This window comes from Grampus griseus, assembly GCF_964374135.1.
Source record: "Grampus griseus genome assembly, chromosome: 13".
NCBI classification, from domain to species: Eukaryota; Metazoa; Chordata; class Mammalia; order Artiodactyla; family Delphinidae; genus Grampus; species Grampus griseus.
In genome coordinates this window covers 84,979,545-85,004,638 of record NC_139007.1, presented here as the reverse complement: position 1 = coordinate 85,004,638, position 25,094 = coordinate 84,979,545, and the positions used below count along the sequence as shown (strand labels likewise).

At 37.2% G+C, this 25,094-nt stretch overlaps 1 protein-coding gene across 1 annotated transcript in view; it reads left to right on the top strand.

Moving 5' to 3' along the window:
• PDE10A (phosphodiesterase 10A) overlaps nt 1–25,094 on the top strand; it is a gene marked incomplete at its 5' end in the record, with an annotated part of 578,327 nt that overhangs the window by 549,191 nt on the left and 4,042 nt on the right. The window contains 2 exons of the mRNA XM_082669118.1: nt 20,887–20,998; nt 24,063–24,143. Coding sequence (XP_082525244.1) covers nt 20,887–20,998; nt 24,063–24,143 — 193 coding nt within the window. The remainder of the gene's footprint in view (nt 1–20,886; nt 20,999–24,062; nt 24,144–25,094) is intronic.

Below are 25,094 nucleotides of genomic sequence, written 5' to 3'. Positions count from 1 at the left end.
TTCGTTTGCCTTTAATGTAATTATATTTATGTTTGTCTCATTATCTTGTTTGTTTTCTCTTTAACCCTTTGTTCTTTGTCCTTCCTTTCCTGTCTTCACTGGAGTTAATGAAATGTTTCCTTTGTTGCTGTGTTCTATATCTTCTATTGGTTTTTATTGTTACACTTGTATGTTTTCAAGTGGTTGCTCTTGAGTTTACATGAATCTGCATTTTTCAGTCCACCTTGAATTAATATTACTCCATTTCTGTACAATGTAACAACCTTAAAAAGACAGAATCCAGTTATGCCCAGTTTTGTCTTTTATGCTGTTGTTGTTAAATATTATACTGCTACATATGTTGTATACACCACCAAGGTTGCTAATACTTTAAATTAAATAGTTAATAGATTATTAAAGAATTTTTTACAAAGAAAAAGATAATCTGTCATATTTTCTCATATATATACCATTTCCAATGCTTTGCATTCATTTGTGTAGATCCAGATTTCCGTCTGGTAATTGTTTTACCTCAGTCCAGACAGCAGATTCTTTCAGCCTTAGTTTATCGCCTTTATTTTGGCTTCACTTTTCCAAGATATTTTTGCTGGATTTAGGATTTTGAGTTGACAGGCTTTCTTTCAGCATTTTTAAAATGTTATTCGGTTGTCTTCTGACCTCCATCTTTTTCTTTTTTCCCTGATGAGAAGTCAGCAGTCATGCTTATTGTTATTCTCCTGTATGTAGCGTGTCTTTTTATTTAAGATATTCTCTATATCCTTGGTTTTTCAGCACTTTGTTTATAATGTGCCTCAGTTTCCTCCTTGTACTTGTCCTTCTTGAGTTCCTCTGAGGTTTCTGGGTCTCTGGGCTGCTGATTACAGGAAAACGTAGTAAAGTTTTAACCATTTTTCTTCAAATATTTTTTTCTGTCAACCCGTCATTTTTCTTCTGCAACTCTAATTGCACATGTGACAGATCACTTAATACTGTCTTACAGGTTATTAGGGCTCTGAACTGTTTTTTCAGTCATTTTTCCTCCCTGGGCCTCCCTGGGTAATTTGGTATGATTCGCCTTTAATTTCAATGATCCTTTCTAATGTTCTCTCCAATCTGTTGTCCATTCCATCCAGTGATTTATTTTATGTATTGTGTTTGTCAGTTCTGAGATTTATTTGGGGTTCATTTTTATAGCTTCTGTGTCTCTTTTAAAATCCCTGTCTCTTCACCCATTGTATCCAAGTATATATTTTCCTGAGATTCTTTAGTATATCTATCAGTTACTTAACAATGCTTGTCTTCATTTCCACTAACTGAGTCCTCTGTGGGTCTTTTTTTGTTGACTTTTTTTTTTTTCTGAGTCATGGAACACATTTTTCTTTTTCTTTAGATGTCTAGTAATTTTTTAATTTATATGCTACATTGTGGATAATATGTATTCTCTGTTATCTTTCTGGATCCTGTTATCCTTCTCTGAAGATAATTGACTTTTATTCTAGTGGCCAGTTAAATTTCTCATGGATTATCCTAAATTTATGGATATGTGCCTTAAGCATTTTTTGTGTGGTTCTGTTTCTGTTTTGGCCTTGGTCCTTAGGTCCAGCCAAGGATTTGAGGGGAATATGAATGCATATTTGGGGACTATCGCCTTTGTGGCTCTCTCCTGTCCAGGATTTTTCTCCTCAAATTCCATGTGCTCTGACAGCCCAGATGCTAACCTCTCCACCATACTGTGACTTTTTGGGGGCCTCTAAATGTCTCATACCCCAACTGAGCCATAATCTTAGCAGAAAAGCTAATAAATGTGGATTATGCCCAAAGGTTTTGAACTCCTTTCAGTTTCTGCCTGCTTTTACGTACTCAATTGCCTTCAATGAGTTGTTTTTAAATTTTGTTCAGAATTTATTCCGTCATTACTAGAACTCTAAAAATGTGTTTTCTAGCAATTTTATTATGTTTTCTGTGTCAGTTGAAAATATTAATCTCTTGGATTTTCTAGGCATACTTTCACATCATCTACAGTTAAATATCATTCGTTCCACTTTTCTGATATTGATACCTATTTTGCTTTCTCATCTGACTGTATAATTAGAACCTACAAAACAGTATTGGATTATGGTGAAAAAGCAAGTATATCTAATATGTGTTTGATTTTAATTGTAGTGATTTTAGATTTTAATTTTTTGTGTGATTTTTTTGGTAAATTATTTTCATCTGGTATGAGTTTTTTTCTTCATTTCTTGTTTATATTACTTTTTATTAGGAATTTTATCAAATTCATATTTCAGTGATAATATGATTTTCCTAATTTCTGTGTTATTGATTTCTTATTTTATTAATAGATTTTTAAATTTCCTAATTTTGTGCTACCACTGAGTTCCTTGTACTCTAGTTTCCCATGGAATTACTTTTTTAATATACTAAGGAAGTCAATTTTTGCTTTTTTTTTTTTTTAGCAAGTTTATGTCAAATCCATTAATTGACATGTAGTTGTTTTTCTGTATGGTATCATAATTTGCTATTAAGATTATGATAGTTATGAAATTAAATTTCTCTCTGGTCTAGAAGCGTTTAAATAACTAAAGATATCCATTTGGGGAAGTTTAAATTATATTTATTTGTAAAACCATTACAGTCTGGCACATTTTTTTAATGGAAGATCTTTAACAAACTTTTTAATGTCTTTTGTGGTTTGAGGTAATTGTTTTGGTTTTTCCATTTTATTTCACCTCTTGGTCAACTTATTTTGCTAGAAAATCATTTTTCCTTTAGACTTTCAAATTCACATAAAATATTTACACAAATTATTCTCACTTAAAATTTATTTATCTTACTATATCTGTAGTTATCTAATTTTCAATATTTTTATTTCTCCCTTTGTTTCTTAATCAAATTTGTCCTTTCATTTTAATTATTCCTTTTTTACAAACTTTTTAAAAATTTATCATTTCTTTCTTGTGTGTTTGCTCTTTCATTAATTTTTTTTTTTTTCGGTACGCGGGCCTCTCACTGCTGCAGCCCCTCCCGCCACGGAGCACAGGCTCCGGACGCTCAGGCCCAGTGGCCACGGCCCACGGGCCCAGCCTCTCCGCAGCATGCGGGATCCTCCCAGACCGGAGCACGAACCCGCGTCCCCTGCATCGGCAGGCGGACTCCCAACCACTGCGCCACCAGGGAAGCCCTCTTTCATTCATTTTAACTTTTATTTTTATACCTTCTTTGTACCTTAGTTGTTCCTTTTCTTATTTCTCAAATTTCATAACAAAACATATATATGTATTATTATCTGACTACTAATTGAACTGTACCCTGCAAGTTTTTGATGAAGCATTCTTCTTTTTCTTAGTTTTTAGATAATTTTCATTTCTGTTTCCATTTCCTCATTGATGTAGAGGTTAATTTAAAGGAATTTCCTAATTTCCAAGTACTTCGGGTATTTGCTTACTTTTTGTTTTGTTTCTAAGGGTGCTACTTTGGATCCTTAGAAAAGGATCCAAAAGAGAATATGACGTATGAATTCTCATATATATCTTCTAATTTTTTATAAGATAAACGAGTGATTAAAGCAAAAATAATAATTGTACTAAGGTGAGGTTTATAGCATATGTAGAGATTAAATATATGAAAACAATCGCACAAAGAATGAGGGGTACCTAGAATTATAGCGTTATAAGGTTCTTATGTTTGTGAAGGGTGAGAGTGAAGTGCTAAGTGGAACAGTATTAAATTTATGTGTGTGTTATAAGTATGTATATTGTAATGTATAGAAACCATGAAAAAATAAAAGTATAGCTTTTTTTAAAGAAAGGAAAAACGAATAATAAAAAGTACATTTTATTAGCCCACAATGCAGCAAACGGAAAGCAAATATGAAGACAGTAGACTTGAACCCAATCAAACTAACAATTAAACGTAAATGGATTAATACCTCAATTGAAAACCAAAAATTATCAGACTTGATAAAATAACAAGACTTAATTATATGTTATATAAGAAATACACACTCTAAGTAGGAAGACTCAGATAGGTTGAAAGTAAAATGATGAGAGAAGATATAGCATGCAGACACCTTAAAAAAGCTGCGTGGCTGTAGTAGTATCAAACGAAGTCGTTTTGAAGGCAGAATACTGTGAGCCAGTAAGAGGGATAATTCACCACGACAGAAGGGTCAACGCATAGAGAGAAATAACACTGCAAAATGTGCGCGCGCACCTAATTAACAGAGCTGCAAAACACATGAAGGAAAATCTCACAGAACAGAAAAGGAAACTAAACAAAACCATAGTTCAAGAGTTTTACATTTTTCTTTAAGTAATTTATAGAGCAAGTACATAAAAATCTAAGGCAAAGGAAAAATCAACACTGTCAACATAACCTATTTTATATACACTGAACACTAAAAAATGACTACACAGTCTTTTCAACTGCACATGGAATATTTATAAGCTAGACTGTGTGCTGGTACCTAAAATAAATCTCAATAAATTTCAAAAGATCGGATTCATAGAATATTTTTTATCGTGATGGAAATAAGAATCACAATAACCTATGTAGAAAAGCCCTACGTATGTGGAAATTAAACAACACACCTCTAAATAACTCATGTATCAAAGAAGAAATAACAAAGGAAATAAGAGAATATTTCAAACTGAATGATAGGGAAAACAAACTATCACAATTTGTAGGATTCAGCTAGAAGTTTATTTTTAAATGCCTGTGTTAGTCAGTGTGTTAAGATGACACCTTAAGCAGCTAGAAAAAGAAGAGTAAATTAAACCCTAACTTGAAATGAGTAATCAAGAGAGGAGCAGAGCAATAAAATGGAGAGCAGCAAACAACAGAGGAAACCAATGATGCCAATAGTCGGTGCCTTGAAAATATTACTAAAATGTATAAACCCCCAGCAAGCCTAAGTAAGGAAAAAGGAGAAAATACCAATCACCAATACTAAGAGTAACAGAGAGGATATTGTTACAGAATATGGGCAAAAAGAGGCAGTAAGAGATTATTATAAATAATTTTATGCTAATTTCAAACAGTTAAAAATGGAATAATTCCTTGAAAATTACAACTTACTGTACATGAACCAAGATGAAACAGAAAATCTGAATATCCCCTTAAAGAAATTCTATCCTTAAACAGAAAATTCTCCGGGACCTCATGGTTTCACTTGTGAATTCTATCAGACGTTTATGGAAGAAATAATATCACTCTTACACAAAATGTTACTGAAAATGAGACTACTACTTACCACTTTATTTTATGAAGCCTGAATAGTACTGATACCAAAAGCTGACAAACACGTTACAAAAACAGTAAATTAAGGATCTATATTGATTGACATGTATGCACTGCTATACTTAAAAGAAAATGCCTTTCCATGAAAAAATAAAGATCTATATTCCTTATGGACATAGATCCAATTCATAACAAAGTATAACAAATTCAGTCACATATTCAAAAGACAATATAACGAATGGATTTTATCTCAGGGATAGAAAAGTGGTTTAACCATTTGCTAATTAATATAATTCACAGTAATGGAACAAAGAAGAAACACCATATGATCATAGCCAGTGCATTATACTGAAAATAAGTAAATAAATCAACAAAGTTAGAAAGGAAAAAGTAAATCTGTCTTTATTTTTAAATCACATGCCATCTACTAAAAAATTCCTCAGGAATCTCCAAAAAAATCTACTAGAATTAATAAGTGACTTTAGCAAGTTCACAGGATACATTTAAAAATTAATTTAGTTTATATATGAATATTAATTGGAAATTCAAATTAAAGCAATTCCATTTGCAATGTCATTTAAGAAATAAATTTAACAAATGATATAAAGTCTCTTAAAAAATAAATTTAACAAATGATATAAAATCATTTAAAAATAAATTTAGCAAATGATAAAATACATAACATTTCCTGAGAGAAATAAAGAATACTAAACGACTGGAGAGATGTATCATGATTATGAATTGCAACCCTCAATATTGCTATCGATTCTCTACAAACATTCCTCCAAAACTGCGATTCTAGTCAGAATATCCACAGGCTACTTTTTGTAGAAAGTGACAAACTGACCTCAAATTTATCTAGAAATACAAAAGACCTAGAATAGTCAAGGCAATTTTGACAAAGCAGAGACAAATTGGAGGACTTATACTATCTGATTTCAAGACCTACTATAAAATAACAGTAATCAAGACTGGGTGTATTGATGTTAGCGTAGACAAATGGGGACAGATTACAGAAGACCCATTCTAGGTAGCCTGTTGATTTTCAGCCAAGGGGCCGAGATAATTCAACTAGGGAAAGGATAGTCCTTTCAACATTGCTTTTTAATTACGGAGGTTTCAGATGGATGATAGACTTAAATGTAGAAGCTAAAATTATAAAATTTTTAGAATAAAACATAGGAGAAAGTCTTCATGACCTTGCATAGGCAAAGATTCCTTAGCACACAAAAAGCATTAACCTTCAGAGATGTCCGTCAAAGGGTACAAACTCTCAGTTATGAGATTAATAAGTTCTGGGGCTCTAAGGTACAGCATGGTGATTACAGTTAGTAACACTGTACTGTACACTTGAAATTTGCTAAGTGAGTGGATCCTAAGTGTTCTCACCACACACACACACACACACACAAAAGGTAACTGTGTAAGGTGATGGATGTGTTAATTAACTTAATTGTGGTAATCATTTAACAATATATACATATATCAAATAATCACGTGTACAACCTAAATATATGCAACTGTTTTTAGTCAGTCATGCCTCAATAAAGCTGGAAAAAACAAAACAGAAAAGCACTAACCTTCAAAGAAACAAACACATGATAGATCGTCTTCATCATATTAAAAACGTATGATTTCCAAAACAGCTTTTAAGGAGATGAAAAGACAAGCCACAGAATGTGAGAAAATATTCTCAATATTTGTGTTTGATAGCAGTCTTATATAACTCTTACAACTCAATAATAAGACAAATAATCCAAGTAGAAATTACATGAAAAAATTTCCTTTTCAATTTATTTAAGAAAAATTTGACTGACTTTAAAGGAGATTAAGTATGTTAGTACAGATGCTATCAAGTGAAATACAGTATGTGAAGTGTACTGTCTGAGATGTGAGCGTGTTGTGTCAGAGGCTCTTGAGGGATCGGCCAGTAAGTAATGGGAGAAGAGAGCAGAGACACCAAGGGAGACACCCAATTCCACAGCTACAGATTCGGTACCTTTCAGTGCCAAGACTAGGGCGAGCGCTGGGTGTGCAGCAAAGAGCCAGACATCCCCTGGCCCTGCTGTCCTGGTCCTTCCAGTCTAACAGGGAGGTGGATGCGTCAACTAAAGAACACTACAACACATTAAAATAAACTTGTGTTCTAGAAAACTCTTATGGGATGAATTGTGTCGCCCCACAGATTCGTATGTTGAAGTCCAGGTTCCCAGAATGCGACAGTATTTGGAGATAGGGCCTTTATAGAGGTGATTAAGGTAAAATGAGGCCATGTGGGTGGGCCGTAACCCAACATGACTGATATCCTTGGAAGAAATTTGGACAGAGATGTGTCAGTGGGGAGACCATGTGAAGACACAGGGAGAAGATGGCCATCTGCCAGCCAACAAGAGGAGCCTGGAACAGATCCTTCCCTCATGGCCCTCAGAAGGAACCAACCCTGCCAACACCTTGATTTGGACTTCTGGCCTCTAAAACCGTGAGACAATAAATTTCTGTCATTTAAGCCACCCAGTTTGTGGTACTTTGTTACGGCAGCCCTAGCAAACTAATACAGAAGCTTAAGTGAGTTTTTGTCTTCTGCAATCAAAAGAGCCCAACTGACCCTGGGAGCAAATAGTCTTGAGTTTGAGAAGGCACGAGCCTGGCCAGGCCTAGAGACTTCACGGGGCTTCCTGGGGGTGGGGTGGCCCCCGCTGTGCGCCTGTTTGGCTTCACTGTCACCCCCATCCCCACTGCTTCCTCACCCCGGCCCACAATCCCTCCGACCCCAGACACTCATCTCCCGCCCTGGGTGGGGAGTAAGTGGTTAAGGAGACTCCTGCCTCACCCCTGCCCGGTCCTGGCCTCCCTGATGTTCTAACCCTCATCAGCCGTCACAGTCCTGCGGGAAGGGCTGGGTTCACTGCCAGGAAGAGAAACTCCAGGGATCCCACTTTCTGCTTCTGGGGATAAACGGGTGGAGTGAGATTCTCCAGCCCTGACTAACGCGAGGTCTCATGGAGAAGGGAAGTTGAGAGAGTCACAATGACCGTACTGAAGAGCAGTTGAGCTCTTCCACTGCAGCATTACCCGGAATCAAAACCTGCATGATTTGATCCTGTTTGCGGTCGCAGCTGCCGTGAACTAACACCCAAGCCATCGGAGCAGGATGAGTTCAGTTTGTTTGGTAGGATATGCTGTCTGAACCCATCTGGGCCTGGTGATTTCTGTTTTGGAAGGTTATTAATTATTGACTAAATTTCTTAAATAGATACAGACCTGTTTGGATTGTCTATTTCTTCTTGTGTAAGTTTTGGAAGATTGCATCCTTTAAGAAATTGATTCATATTATCTAGGTGACCAAAGTTGTGGGCGTAGAGTTGTTTATAGTACTCCTTCATTATCCTTTGAATGTCCATGAGATCTGTAGTGACGTCCCCTTTTTCATTTCTGATATTAGTAATTTGTATTCTCTTTTTTCCTTAGTTAGACTGGCAACAGGCTTATTGCTTTTACGGATCTTTTCAGAGAGCCAGCTTTTAGTTTGGTTTATTTTCTCTGTTGATTTGCTGTTTTCAATTTCATTGATTTCTGCTCTAATTCTTACCGTTTCTTTTCGTCTGCATATTTGGATTTAACGTGTTCTTCTTTTTCTAGTTTCCTGAAGTGGAATCTTAGATTTTTAATTTTACATCTTTCTTCTTTTCTCTTATATGCATTTAATGCTGTAAATTTCCTTCTAAACACTGCTTTCACCACATCCCACAGATTTTGTTAAGCTGTGTCCTCATTTATGTTTAGTTACAAATATTTTTAAATTTCTCTTGTTTCTTCTATGGCCCATGTGTTATTCAGAAGTGTTTTTTAATCTCTAAGTATTTGAGGGTTTTCCAGCTATTTTTCTGTTATTGATATCTAGTTAATTTCACTGTTATCTAAGAACATACATTGTATGGTTTCTGTTCTTTTAAGTTTGTTAAAAACTGTATTTTATGGTCTGGAACATGGTCTGTCTTGGTGAATGTTCCATTTGAGTTTGGAAAGAATGTGTCTTCTGCTGTTGCTGGATGAAGCAACCTACAGATGTCAGTTGTATCATTGATGAAATTATTGGATTCAAATATGTCCTGATTTTCTGCCTGCTGGATCTATCCAGTTCTCATAGAGGTGTGTTGAAGTCTGCAACTATAGTAGTGGAGCTGATATACTTTTCCTTGAACTTTGATCAGTTTTTGCTTCACCTATTTTGATGCTCTGTCGCTAGGGGAATACAGGTTGAGGACAATTATACCTTCCTGGAGAATTGATCCCTTTATTCTTATGAGATGTTCCTCTTTATTGCGGATACCTATCCTTGCTCTGAAGTCTGTTCTGTCTGAAATTAATCTGGCTGCTCCCATTTTCTTGTGAATAATGTTAGCCTGGTATATCATTCTCCGCCCATTTACTTTTAGTCTATATGTGTGTTTATAGTTAAAGCGTGTTTCTTATAAGCAACAAATATTCAGGCCTTATTTTCTGATCCACTCTGATAATCTCTTTTAATTGGTGTATTTAGATCATTGACATTTAAAGTGATTTTTGATATAGTTGCATTAATATCTGCCATACCTGTTACTGTTTTCTATCCTTCGCACTTGTTCTTTGTTCCCAATTTTGTCTTCCACTTTTTTTCTGCCTTTCGCACAAAGGCTTGGACGCAGATATTCACGGCAGCATTATTCATCATATATCTAAACCAGAAGCAGCCCAAAGGTCCAACAGCAGTGAATGGATAGACAGTTTCTGGCACTTACTCAGTGGAATACTGTACTGTTCAGCAATAAAAGAAATTAGAAACTACAGATTCATGCAACATCATGAAGAAATCACACAGTCATTATGTTGAACAAAACAGTGCCTACTCTATGAAAACATTTTTACCAAATTCTAGAATAGGCCAAACAAATCAATAGTGTTAGTGATTGCGGTAGAATTCAGGCTGGCAGGTGTTGGTGTTGGATAAGGGATATTGAACGGGAAAGGGCAGAAGGTGTGTCTGGGTCATGAAAATGTTCCCTGTCATCACTGGTCTGGTGGTTGGACTGTATACATTTTCATACTCATTGAACTATATCTTTCAAATTCATGCATTTAATTCCATGTAAGTTACACCTAAGTTAAAGTATGAGCAACAAAAATGTACAATGTAGAAGTATGATTCTGTGATAAAATATGATACACTTTTGTTTCAAGTGTTTTGTTCTTAAACAAGGTAGAGTATGTCAATTATATCAGTAGGCCTTTAAATGAAATCTTTAAAAAAAATTAAATAGAATGGTCCTTAATTCACCAAATGAGAGCAAATCTCATTTCTGTGAGGTGATTAGGAGTTGATGAGCTCATAGAAGCAGTTCACAGAATTCTGCATGGTACTGAGCAGCTTTTAATCTATTTTAGTATTATTAGTGAATTCAGTATTCATGCATTTGACACGGCTTTGTTGGCCTTTCATAGATTTTCTTGTGAGGATTCCATAATGACGTATGTAAGAAATTGCATAATTTGAGCCATTCTGCGTTGTCCTAGGAAATGGTAGACATGGAGTTCAGCCACGGGGGCATTTTACAAAGGCTCAGGTCTGCCCTCGCCGTGGGAAATGTTTATCTTCTGCTTTCTATTTTCTAGAACCTTTACTACACTTGAGTTAACACAGACATCATTTCCCCTGTGACTAGGGTACGTATTCCACCACCTCTGTCATAGACACAGGTTCGCTCCAGATGTTCTGTACATGGCATCGTCTATAACTTGACAGCTGTTTCTCCAGTGAGAGCTGCAGTTTCCAGAAATAGCTCCATTGAGCACTGTACGAAGTGGACAGATATCATCTCCAAATTAGGCTAGTTTTTACATCCAGCTCCTTGTTTTCTTGCTCTAGCAATTTCTGCTCGAAAGAAACATGGCAAGGGCTCTCTTTCCTGACTCTGCTGGTGCATTCACGGGGCAGGTGCCTCCAGGGCTGGCTGGTCCACATTCACGGTGGCCGGGGGTTCTCTGCATATGGTTTGAAAAGGATGCTTCTCCAAAGCTGTTTTCTATCTGTTAGTTAATGTGCAGTCTATAAGCTGGAAATATACTTTTGAATAAAGTTTATTATGTTATTTTACTGTCTATCTTTGCTTAACAGTGTGGTACCCTTCTTTGATTGTGAATTCTTGTTCTCTTTCGGGACCCTGTTCCAGCAGCACTTTCTGGTGCAGGCGTTTACTTCAGCCCACTGATGTTCTTCTCCTCTTATGTGAATATCCAACTTAGTTTAGTTTGTTTTATACCTTTAATAAATTATTTATCTGGTATTCGACGTTTTGTAGTTAAATATATGATTATATTTCTTAGAAGATAATTGTTAAGAGATAGTAATTGTAATTGCTCCAATAGATAGTTAATAAATGACAGACATGGCCTCTCCCTTTATACCTGGAATTAATGCTAAAACACAAAAGATGCTACCATTGGTCTGAGGACATCAATGGCGGACTTTGGCCAAGAGTGAAGTAACCTAATATCTAGAGAAGTGCAGCGTTTATTTAAATTAAGAATCACTGTATTTCTAAACCATAAGCAGAGAGGTTAACAGACTTACAAGGGCGTTTTATTTAGTTACATGTGCATATCCATGTTAAGCCTAAAAATGTTTAGATGGATATTTTTTCTTCCCTACCAATTATTTGGTAAAAATTAATATTTAAGATTAATATTTTTCATAACAATTCTCAAAGTACTGATATTATCTTTATTTATTTTGTGATATTTTTGTGTTAAAATCAGGGTGACCAGACTCCCTAGTTGGTCTGGATCATTCTCAATTAATACCTGTTGTCCTGATATAATTAATATTAGTGCTCACTTTCACTCTCAAAACTCTCTTGTCTCAGACATAAATTATCATGGCATAATGTCCTGTTGAGCATAATCAGAGGACAGAATGTCACGTGATGGAAGTAATTACATTCCAGGCTTTTGTCCACTTGTTGGGCCCAGAGCTACGGGTAACTGTGACGCCGCTGAGCATGTAGGAGGGTTCAGTATTTGTCGAGCAAACAAATAATCCAAAATGACAAAAAATGAAGAGTGTAGGTTTCATAATGTGATCTTGTATTCTTATTATATCTTCAGTGGCATTTTGTGTCCTGGTAATTTACCAATATTTTACATGTCCTGATGAAGCTGGAAATCTGCCCTTCCTGGCATCCAGTCCTTTCTGAAGAAGGACAGTATCATGTCAGATATCTCAACTCTCTGGGTTTTTTTTCACAAGTATTCTCTAGAGCATGACAGATAATCATTTTATATCAAAAGGTATAGTGTATTCTGAATGAAGCCAGACGGCCGCATGTGCATTAAGTGTTTTATCAGTTAGGAAGGCGTTTAGTTTACAAAAGATAAATCCTAATGACTAGTGTCTCAAAATATAAGGTTTTATTTTTTATCCTATTGTAAAGAGTCTGAAGATAGGTAGTTGCTGGCTTAAGTTCAGCTGCCCAGTGATGCTTTCAGGAAGCCAGGCTCTTTGTGTTTTTCTGCTCCCTCGTCCTTGGCGTGTTGGCCTCTTATTGGTCTCTTACTTTTGGGTCAGCTGGACTTTACACAGATCATTCTCTCATTTTATGGCTCTCTCAGTCTTTGTTCCACTCGGTCTGGAGCTGAATGTCACGTGATCTCTTCATCATTGCTGGGAGTCCTAATATTCTGACACTTCTTCCCTACCTTTTGTCCTTACCACTGGTCCTTGCCACCTGCCCTTTGACATTTACTATTATGACTATTTTAAATTAAATTTTTATTTTATATTGGAGTATAGTTGATTTACAATGTTATGCTAGTTTCAGGTGTGCAGCAAAGTGGTTCAGTTAGACATATACACATATCCATTCTTTTTCAGATTCTTTTTCTCATGTAGGTTATTACAGAGTATTATATTGAGTATAGCTCCCTGTGCTATACAGTAAGTCCTTGTTGATTATTTTATATATAGTAGTGTATATATGTTAACCCCAAATTCCTAATTTATCCCTCTCCCCCTTAACTTGACACGCCCTTAACATTGACTATTATGTCTTGTATGAACTTGACATTGTAGCCACAACTGTGCTTGAAAATATTAGGTTATTTTCTATTTTGAAAATGAAGCAACCAGAGACCAGATATGTATGAAAGTCATTGCCATGTGTCTTTCAAAATCAGATGAGTGACTCACTTTTATATTAGACATACATACAGTTTTATTTTCACAAATATCTCACATTTAGTAATGAGTATGTTCTTTAAACTTTTTAAATAACAGAGCCTGCCAAGTGATTTTAGGGCCCCAGAAATGAATTATTAGATCAGTTTAAATCTAATTTATAAAAGGGGACTTGCTAGTGACATAAAAGATGGAGAGGAGGAGAAATAAAGTGCACCAAAAAGAGAAACAGAAATTGTAAACTAATTTATTCCTTCACTGAAAATGTCCTTCAATACTCTTTCCCTAACCACAGTCAAACCACAGTTAACCACAACTAAAATGAATGTCACATTCGGAAACCAGCTCTGGACTCAAGGCAAAGGGTAGCTTAGTTTTTCCCTGAAACAGCTAGCTGTCCCCTTTTGACAAAAACTGAAGAGAACATCCATAGAAATCAGAGCACTATTCTTGAATTACAGCATCTTTCTTAATGGAGGAAAACATACAGTCTTACCTAAGGACCACTTAACAAACATTATAAAAGATCAAATGTTTTTTAAGTTATGAAATCAAGTTAAAGTATCCTTTTAAATGTTAAATGACAAATATATGAGTTAGTAGTAGCTTTTATAATTTTTATTTCCATGTATTTCATGTTGGAATTGCCTTCCTCAAACATGTATTTTAAAAATCGACTAAGTGCAGAATTTTATCCTTAAAAGCTTTCGGAAATATATGAATGAAAATGCTTATTCTCTTAATCTCAGGGAATATTTGTACCCTTCAAAGACATTCCTTTGCCACCATTCTTCCGAAGTCTTTCCTTAATTTAGATTTAGGTGCACATCAAAGAAAGGGTACGTTTAACACCTGACCAATTCTTTAAACAATTCAGAAACAGAGCTAGAAAAGATGTACACTTTCACACGGCTACTGCTCTGTACTTTGTTCGTGTGGTTTCCTTTATTCTTAGACCGTAATGCAGTTTCCTGTAGCATTTTGTCAACGTGACACCAGTGATGTGTCTTTACCTGCAGTAGTAAATGTACGAGGGCCTCGTTCTGCTAGGTGTGTGTTTTATGTTTCAGCCGAAGAACTTGAAATGTAGGGAAACTACTTTCTAGCGTGAAATCACTGATGTCTTCACTTGATTTAAAGTAATACAGAGTTGCCCGTGTTAGGAGGTCAGAGTCATCAACTCTGGGACTAACACAAGGATTCTGTTAGGCAAAGAAATTTTAAGTTAGAATAAGTTTTTAATAACGTCAAATCCCTCTGTGAGACACATTTGCTCAAGACTGATTCTGCATTGACAGATAATTTCGTTTTCTCTCTTCTTAATGGTGTTTTTCAAAAAGCAACACAGGGTTCCACAAAAATAAGAATTGAGAACGTAAAGTTTACTGAGTGAGATCATCACTATATCACGCTGATGTTTATATTAAAGAGTTATTGTTTGTGTCTTTGGAAGCAGTAAGATTCTGAAATCTTGTCTATGATTTTGGTTCTGCACCTGTTCAAATAATATTCTCAGAATCTACAGCATCCTTAGTCCAGTTTAATGTCTAATAAATTAACCAAATAGGTCATATTATGAGAGAAGTACAGTAGTTTTTATAGACGTGATTTAAGTTAGTACAGTGATTTAAAAGTCCTTGAGGATAAGTTTTAAAACAAGAAAAAAAATCATTAAAATGATAATTTAAGGGAAAACGGATTTAACCTAGTCTCTTTTCCCATGCTGTGTATGACCTAATTTTAAAATAAAGGGATTAAAATAAGGCTAGATGACAGTTTCTAAGGAAAACATCCACTTGTATACCCCCAAGCACTTGCTTTTTTTTTTTTTAACATCTTTATTGGAGTATAATTGCTTTACAATGGTGTGTTAGTTTCTGCTTTATAACAAAGTGAATCAGTTATACATATACATATGTTCCCATATCTCTTCCCTCTTGCGTCTCCCTCCCTCCCACCCTCCCTATCCCACCTCTCCAGGCGGTCACAAAGCACCGAGCTGATCTCCCTGTGCCACGCGGCTGCTTCCCACTAGCTATCTACCTTAGGTTTGGTAGTGGATATATGTCCATGCCTCTCTCTCGCTTTGTCACAGCTTACCCTTCCCCCTCCCCATATCCTCAAGTCCGTTCTCTAGTAGGTCTGTGTCTTTATTCCTGCCTTACCCCTAGGTTCTTCATGACATTATTTTTTCTTAAATTCCATATATATGTGTTAGCATACGGTATTTGTCTTTCTCTTTCTGACTTACTTCACTCTGTATGACAGACTCTAGGTCTATCCACCTCATTACAAATAGTTCAATTTCGTTTCTTTTTATGGCTGAGTAATATTCCATTGTATATATGTGCCACGTCTTCTTTATCCATTCATCTGATGATGGACATTTAGGTTGTTTCCATCCCCGGGCTATTGTAAATAGAGCTGCAATGAACATTTTGGTACATGACTCTTTTTGAATTATGGTTTTCTCAGGTTATATGCCCAGTAGTGGGATTGCTGGGTCATATGGTAGTTCTATTTGTAGTTTTTTAAGGAACCTCCATACTGTTCTCCACAGTGGCTGTATCAATTTACATTCCCACCAACAGTGCAAGAGGGTTCCCTTTCCTCCACACCCTCTCCAGCATTTATTGTTTCTAGATTTTTTGATGATGGCCATTCTGACCGGTGTGAGATGATATCTCATTGTAGTTTTGATTTGCATTTCTCTAATGATGAATGAAGTTGAACATTCTTTCGTGTGTCTGTTGGCAATCTGTATATCTTCTTTGGAGAAATGTCTATTCAGGTCTTCTGCCCATTTTTGGATTGGGTTGTTTGTTTTTTTGTTATTGAGCTGCATGAGCTGCTTGTAAATCTTGGAGATTGATCCTTTGTCAGTTGCTTCATGTGCACATATTTTCTCCCGTTATGCGGGTTGTCTTTGGTCTTGTTTATGGTTTCCTTTTTATTTAACCACTTGGTGACACTTTACTGACCTGCTCTAACAATTACAGTTAAGACGCCTCCTGATAGAAGTCTGGTCTTTGAGCAGCTCTTTCTATATGCACACTCTAAGATAAGCAGGACGTGCATTTGTTTTCTTTTTTTTCTGTTGTTTTGGTGACAGTCTTGTGCTGGGTCCCCAAAGCCTAATGGCATAGATTTTCTTAGATTAGTAGAAATGTTGGCTTTAAATTCATTTTTCTATTTCTGTGCAATTTAATACTTAAATGGTTCAAATTTCAAATGTATTTTTCCATGTGAACAACAGCTTTTTAGCTCCCCCTCTGGGCTACTCCCATGTGCTGGGCGGCCTCCTTTTGGCCCCCAGATCCACTAAGCTTGTCTTCCACTTTGACCCCCAGGAGCAAGTCACTCAGCTCCCTTGCCCTCCCTCCAGCTTCCATCTGGATTCAGCCACGGGTGGGATTGACCAGAGATCAGAGGGCAGGAGGAGAGAAGAGTTGGTGTGTTCATTCCCCTGCTTCTTCCTTGTGGGTCCCCGGTTTAACAGCGCGTCTGGGGGCAAGACCTCAGGCCCTTGCTAGCTGTCCTCCGTCCCTCCAGGCGCAGGGTGGGAACCTGCCCACTATCACTGGCCCTCAGTGCCTTACTAATCCTTGATTTCCCTCCAGGCCATGCGAATAGTCCCTTCAGTCAATCCTCCAATTCTCCTGGGTGTGTCATCTGTTTCAGGTCAGGATCCTGGCTGATATAACCTTGTATTGAAGCAGGTATTAAAGTTACTGTGTTTTACAACTGGACTATGTTTCTAGATTTTTCTCCCACTTAAAGACTTAGTTGGTATGTGGGAGGTTGCAATGAGGTCAGAGCCTAGTAAACAGTGAGGGTAGAGAATCAGAGGTACTGAGTATTACATTTCCAGCTCACTGTGGAAATCCAGCCAGCCTTTCAGTCTTTTTGAATTCCAGTTATTCACACAGTGAGTAATTGTAATAATAATCGTATGAGAATTCATTCTTTGTTTATCTTCACAGTGCTACCTGAAATCTTTTATAAAGTTGCTTATATGTTTCATCTGCATGGTTCTACTTCTTTTCAAATAGGACATCGTATCCTCGGCTAACTAACTTTACAGAGTCTGTGGCATGGGATGAGGGGGCAGTGGGGGAGAGCTGGGGCTTCCTTTTTGGCCACCAGTAACTCCCCTGAAATCCTGCAGGCTGTGTGGTTTCTTTTCTCTCCCTTTTGTAAAGTTCAGTGATTCTGTGATCGTGGGATGTGGGAAGAGAATTTTAAAATAGGCTGGCACTGGGAAGGTGGACGTACGCACTGGCGAGAGGCGCTCACTTTCAGGTCGGAACCTCTGCTCACCTGTGACAGGTCCTGTGTTTTAAGTTGCTCGACCCGGTCTGGGATGATGCTGGGGGGAAAGACAGGGAGAGAGATGTCTCTTATTGTAACTCCTGTGGATGTTAACGTATTTCAACTCGGCTCTGCCTCTAACGACTAGAACCCTCCTACTTTCTTTGTCTCCACTACTGTCACCTTAATTCAAGCTGCCGTCCTGGTGCATCTGGACTGCTGTGTGTTCTCCTAAACAGCCTCCTAGCAACCTTCCTCCCCCTACAATGCTACAGTTCATCCTCCTCTGGGCAGAGCTGAGGGATCTTTTTAAAAGTGTGTCATGTCGCTCTTCTACTCCCAGCTGCCAGCATCTCACCGTCAGACTTGGTCCTGTCTTGTCTGGAGACTTAGCAACGGCCTGGCACCTCCTCACTCCTGCGTTTCTGCCAGACTGGCTTTCTCACTGTTCCTGCAGCACACCTCACCTATTCCCATGTTAGGACTTGTATGCACACTGCCGCCTCTACTGGACTCTCTCTCTCATCTTCATATTTTTGCCTCTCTTAAAATATTTATTTATTTATTTGTTTGTCTGTTTGCACTGGGCCTTAGTTGCGGCACGTGGGCTCCTTAGATGCGGCATGTGAACTCTTAGTTGTGGCATGCATGTGGAATCTAGTTCCCTGACCAGGGATCAAACCCAGGCCTGCTGTATTGGGAGCGTGGAGTCTTATCTTCCCTGCACCACCAGGGAAGTCCCCTAAAATATTTTTTATATAGACTTGTTGAGTGAAAATCTTTACCTTATTTTTTACTTCTCCCCATTGGAACATTAGTTCTACAAGAGCAGTGCGTATTTTGTTTACTATTTTCGCCGTGCCTGATACATACAGGCATTCAAAACTTTTTGGAATAAATGAATGTAGTCAACCCACCCACCCCCCCCCCCCAGAAATTACCCCCGTAGGAACCATCTGTGATAGAGGCGTTGTGCTGTGCTCTTACTGCGGTGCTCTTAGTCAGGGGACTTTGCAAGATCATACCAAGAGCACAGTTGGCATAAACTCCATCCCTTTCACAGTTGGTTATTGGAATGCATTATGAATTCGGTCTCTATACCATTAGGTCTATATTCCACTCAGAGAAAGAAATAAAACAATTCCAATTCAGGTTCATATTTCTGGAAAACCATGACCATCTAGCTGATTTGTCATGGAGAGTAAAAAATGAGTAATTTTTATTTACTAAAGGCATTTGGTACAAATTTTCTTATCTGTCTTATTTTTTACTTGTTTGGCTCACAGTAAAATACTCTTAAATTGTTTTGTCTAAGTAATTTTGATAGCGAAATCTAAAGGATGACTAGATTATAAACTTTTCAACCCTAGCAGTAGCAATGCTACCACAGAATCATATCCAGTGAGAAAGCTGGCTTCACTTGCTTTCCAGTGCCCAGTTCTATTAACATTTTTTCATAGATTTATGAAATAAGAAATCTCTTTTGAGATAAAGCTTATTACAATATTTAGCCAAAGGAAATCAATGCTGATTTTTTTGTGTGAATGTAGATTGAATGAGATTGAATTATTTCTATCTCATGAAATAATTATTTGTTAACAAAATAATAGGTTTTTTTTCATGTTCTATTTCTATTTAAATGAATTTATCTGTTGAGCAAACAGATAATATACTTGTTGCTTTAGAAGCCCAAATCCAGAAATAAATCTTCTTTTAAACCACAAAGTGCTTAGGAAACTACCTCATCAAGAAACCATGGGGTTTCCTGATCATTTTAAGGGATTTGCATCTTCACATGGCATCTGTTTTGGGGTCACGGGATGGGTACATGTAAGTCTCATTGATGTTTTTAAAGTTATCTAGGCTTCCCTGGTAGAGACATGATACCCTTTTGACATGTGTCCTTAATGAATAGTAAAGTTGTAGAAGATACCATTTAATTAGGCTAATGGGCTAAACGAAATTGGCTGATGGGAAATGAAAGAACCTTAAGAATGATTGGCATCAAAGGAACCTGCTTTAGGGAACACCACTAAATCAGAGACTCTGCCCACGCGACAGACAGATGCTCTTACTAGGCTGTGGGCCTGGTGGGCAGGCTCAGGACCCAGGGAGTACTGTGCCCACAGATGGGGATTGTCTGTGCACCTCCAGGAAATAAGGCGGCCTTGAGTAGCAGTGGAGTCCTCAGACGCATTAGAATTTAGGTAGGAGCTGGAATTATGACACCTTCTCACTTGTTATGTGGTTTTGTGTCTTTCTCGATAATTTTCCTTTTATTATTATGTAATTTGCTTTGTAAAAGTTAATGTCAGTAATATTAAAAGCTCTTAATAACTTGTACTTAGTGCCACCGTTAAGTGTAGACTTCATTTAGGGTGACCTCATGTCACTAGACCAGATGCATTAAAATTATAGGGGATATGTCTGTTTGAATTCTTTTAAGCAATTTTTATCTTTCTCCAAGAGGAAATATTAAGCCAAACCATATTTAGAATAAAAAATCAGACCTAGAACACATAGTTGTGAGTGCAAAGCAATTGAAAAGAAAACTCCTTTCAGTTGGAAAGTTGGAGCTTGTAAAGTGTTTGGAGACATCACATTTCTCTGCAGGTGGGGAGATGGGAGAGAATTCTGGGAATCTACATCTACTCTGGCCTTGTCTTGAGCCAGTTATACCTTGAAGAAATCATTTCATTTATTTGCACCTCAGATTTTCCTTATATAAAATGAAAGGATTGGGACTTTTTTCTTCACGGTTTCTTCTCACTCTAAATTTCCAGAATTCCACAGAAGTCAAAATCTGGTTTGTGGCAGTAAAATACAGCAGGGGATTTAGATGGTATCAGGGCCATGCCCACATAATATGTTATTTCAACAGTAACAACCAGGCAGCAGGAACATAGGATATACTCTTCGTGGAACTAGGGACAGAGTGACTGATGTTCTTACAATTAAAGCTACACTGTTCTTTCATTCTTTATTTTCTTGCCTGTTAGCTGTATCTGCTCTGTAACGCTATCGTTCCCCCATCATGAAGCGATGCCCACTTTAGGCCTCACTCACTCCTGAAAATACAGAAGTCTTTCCAGTTGTTCTTATAAATTTGTAAATGCTGCAGTGACCAGTTTTATATTATTGTGTTCTAGAGACCGTGTCATTGGTTTGATGATGACTGCCTGTGATCTTTGTTCTGTGACAAAGCTGTGGCCAGTAACAAAATTGACGGCAAATGATATATACGCAGAATTCTGGGCTGAGGTACGTCCTTGATTTTTATATGAACATAGATAATATCAAGAAATGAGAAACAATTGGGAAGAAATTAAATATAAGGATAATTTAGTCACAGTATCTTAGTTGCTCATGTTTATGTTTACTTAAAAAACTATTGTTTAGCATTTATACAGGTATGAAGGAAGAACAGTCATTCTGTTACATCTGACTTGAATATGTGTGTAAACTCTCTGATCTCCACTGAAATAGTTCAGGAACTGATACCCTGAACAGTAGTGCAACAGTTTTCCTTATTTAATAGCCAATCTTTTGTCATCCATCCAATAAACTGTATTAGGCCATCTCCTTTATGACAGCCACTGGAAAACGTACTAAGAGGGACCCACGATATCACGGGCTGTATGTGCCTACAGCTAGAAATTCGAGAGACTAATCACGTTGTACCGTAGAAACTGAGATGATGTAAATGTACCAAATGGTCAATTCAGCTGAAATTATGAGTTCTGTAGAATATGTGGGATGTTAATCCATGAATTCCTGACATGAGAAACAACCATGTGAATTACTTTCATGAATACCTTTTCTAGACTGAATTATCCAAATTATCAGAAACATGTGTTTACTCCTTGATTTGCCATGAGTAAGTAGAATATAATTCTCTTATTCAAATAAATCCACAAATACTTAGATCCCTGCATGTTCAAAGATTATGGAAAAAAACTAAAGTATTTGTACACCTCATTTGTTCTGAAGAAGTAAAAGTAAATTTGGAGGACAAAAAGTTTGGTAGTTGATGGTTCAGACCATAAATCTCATCCATGTAGAAGAGTGGATGTAAAAAGTAAAAAACAGTAAATCGTTCAGCTAACGATTAGTAGAAATAGTCTATAATGTTGATCTGTCTTATAATTGTAAAGCCAAAGAATTTTTGTTGGGTGAAGACCACGGGCCTTGAGTTGAATATACTCATGGTGTTATTTCTCAAATACACAATGCATACATTGTGTAGGCATCCTCTTGCACGGTTTTTTTTTTTTTTTCTTTATTTTATTGTGTGTGTGTCAAAATCTAGTTACTATCAGACTCAGGAAGATTGTTTTTAGATGTACATGTCTGAGCTGTAATGTTTGACTTTATTATCACAGTCAACTTAATTTGCATGTGTGTCTAAAAGTAGTAACCTAGAATTAATTCTATAAACACCACATAAGAAAACTTGTCTGAAGCTAGCTTATTGTTTTGCAAATACTTTTATTTATTTAACTATGACATACTTCATACCATAACAACTATATCTGTATTCTAAAATACGAATCGAAATGTGAGAGACATGTAGGCTTTTTCCCTTTCTATTCCCCGTTGGTTAAACAGTTCACAGGGAGCGATTAGCTGCCAGTATCCTCATAGATGACGTCTGCAGGGAGCTCCCGGGGTGGAAACAGAAACGTAATCACCCAGACTTGCCAGTTGATCTCCTAGACGTTCATAAAGTCCACGCTTCTCACCTCAGCCCCGCACTCTCTCCCACTTCTTCAGAGCTTCACCAGATCCCGCCTGGGTTACTGCAACATCTAACTGGGTTCCTTGCCTTTATCTTTTAAAATCAGTGTAGCAGTGATTAAGAGTATAGTCTCTGGTGTCATGTTGCTTGAGATGAAATCCTTGCCTTAGTACTGAGACTGAGCCCTCAGGCCAGTTCTCTGACTCATCTCTGTGCTTCGGTGACCACGCTTGCCGGTTCAGGACGACTTTAATTCTGTTTATGTCAGTACCACACCTCCCGTCTTCCGTCTCTCCACACTGATATGATAAAGATGAAAATCACAGGCTCGATGCAGCAAGCCCTCTGCCTCTCCAGGCTCTCCCACATTTCAGCCCCTCTGTCCTCTGGGTCCCTGACCGTGCTGTGCAGTTTCACCTGCCTGGGGCTCCCTCCCTCACCCCTGCGGCCCCTCACCCCTGAGCCCCAGACACCCCTGTGCTCCTGCACACACGGTCCATGGTGTCCCGTTGTTTTCCTCGTCAGCATCAATCCTTATTCGGGTACATATTCAAGTCACTGCTTACTTTAAATCTTTTTATATGTTGGGCTTGTGAAATCCTTGAGCAAGGGGCCTAGTTATTTTCATTCACTTAGGACATAAAAGAAAAAAAGCTTGAGAACTACTGCTGTTCATATTTAAAGCAACAACACCAGAGCAAACTCTATACTTCAAGTGCCTTTAGTAGTCAAGGCAAGTGTCTTTGTCCTGCACGCAAACATTCTTAACGAGGGTTATAGTAATTTGTCTCTAGACCTTATCTTAGCACATTCAGGGTGGTTGTAGTTGTTCTGTGCTTTGCATTTCTGAAAACAAGCATAATTAAAATAAAATAATAAAATAATTAAGAAATGTGAGGGAAGAGTGTGAGGTATTCAGGAAAAATTTTAACAATCTTTAACCTTAAAAAATAAATAAAAACAGTAAGATAATTTTTAAAATCTATAAAACGGGGATAATAATATCTAACTCATAGTATTTCATGAAGATTAAGTGAAATAATAGTACAAGTTGCTTAGCCCAGAGCCTGCGATATCGTACAGCTTTAATAAATATCTGTAATTTTTAACCTCTATGCTGATGTCTAGCCAGTTATACTGTATCTTTACTGACATGTTTTAGTAGACTATTGTTTATTATTGATGTATCAATGTTCCTCTTTAAAGCCTAGCTCCACCCGGTGCATTGCATGTGAAAAATCATCTGAAGAAGTGAGATAAAGACCTTGCGGTTATCTCACATTTCGTTCTTGTGTTCCACCTCACACATTTATCTCCTCTTATTACGAACTTTCACTAACTTCTACAAAATGAAACCAGAAGAGATGGCTAGGTTTCTGGTAATTCAGTACAGGAGAGGAATATCAGGATAAAACCCTGCAATAATACATTACATTTTTTATTATTCTGACATTTGTTTGGGTCCTTAAGCAGCAACATTATTCATTTTGAAGAGAATTAACGAACAAAGGGAACAACTCATTAATACCAAAGTTTTATAGCAGTTTATAAAATTGAGAGAGCCTCGTCTTCCCCTGTTTCTCCCAGGGTGATGAAATGAAGAAGCTGGGAATACAGCCGATTCCCATGATGGACAGAGACAAGAAGGACGAAGTCCCACAAGGCCAGGTATGAATTGTGTTGTAAAGTCCAATCGTTTACAGTGGCCATAACAGCGGATATGAATAAAAAGCACGTGCAGTCTTATAGGACCTGGAACCACCTGAAATCTCCATTTAGACGGACTTGGAGGATAGTAAGACCACGAATGGGAAATCCTAGCTGGATTTAAAGGATTCTCAGCTAGCTTTGTCATCATCACCTCTTCTACGGATGAAATTGCCGTCAGTTGCAGGCTTTCTCTTCTTACTTGAAATAGAGGGGATGGATGAATTTGAATTGTTGATATTTTTAACAAGCAGAAAATATTTTGTCATCAAATGTACAAAGATATTTTTTGGAGAATAACATTATAGATTTTGATTAGGTCCACTTTTCCTAACAAATAATGCATATATTTTAGTACATTTTGAGTTCTGTCTTACCATAAACTGGCACTAATTATTCTCTTTTCAGGTCTTACTACATAATTTATGTTAATTTTTTATGTTTCGAGAGCTCTTGTGCCTTGTTAGTTTTGCATGTGTGCATGTGTGGTGTGATATATTCCTTTCATTATGGTCCTTTTAAACTCTCAATCTTCTAACATCATAATAAGGATGTTAGTTATGGACAAATAATATAAAATTCAGTTTAGAAAACATTTCAGAAAATTCACAAGATGAAGGTTTTGGATAAGTTCTCAAATTTTCCTACTTTATTTATTTAAAGTTAAGTTATTAACTCTTAATACAAAAGTTTAAGCTTGTCCACAGCTCTTGGAGGGCACAGCCCAGCAAGAGGTGGCGTGATTTTCTCGCCATCATTGCCTCTGGGGAGCAGTTTACTTGTTCGTATCCTTAACCAGTTCTTCTAGCAGGAGGCCCACTTTCCGTCTCTGCTGACTGTGTACTGACATACCTACCACGCATGTTGCAGTTTAGTTTTATTTTAACATTGTTTGTGGAACTTTCCCGTGTA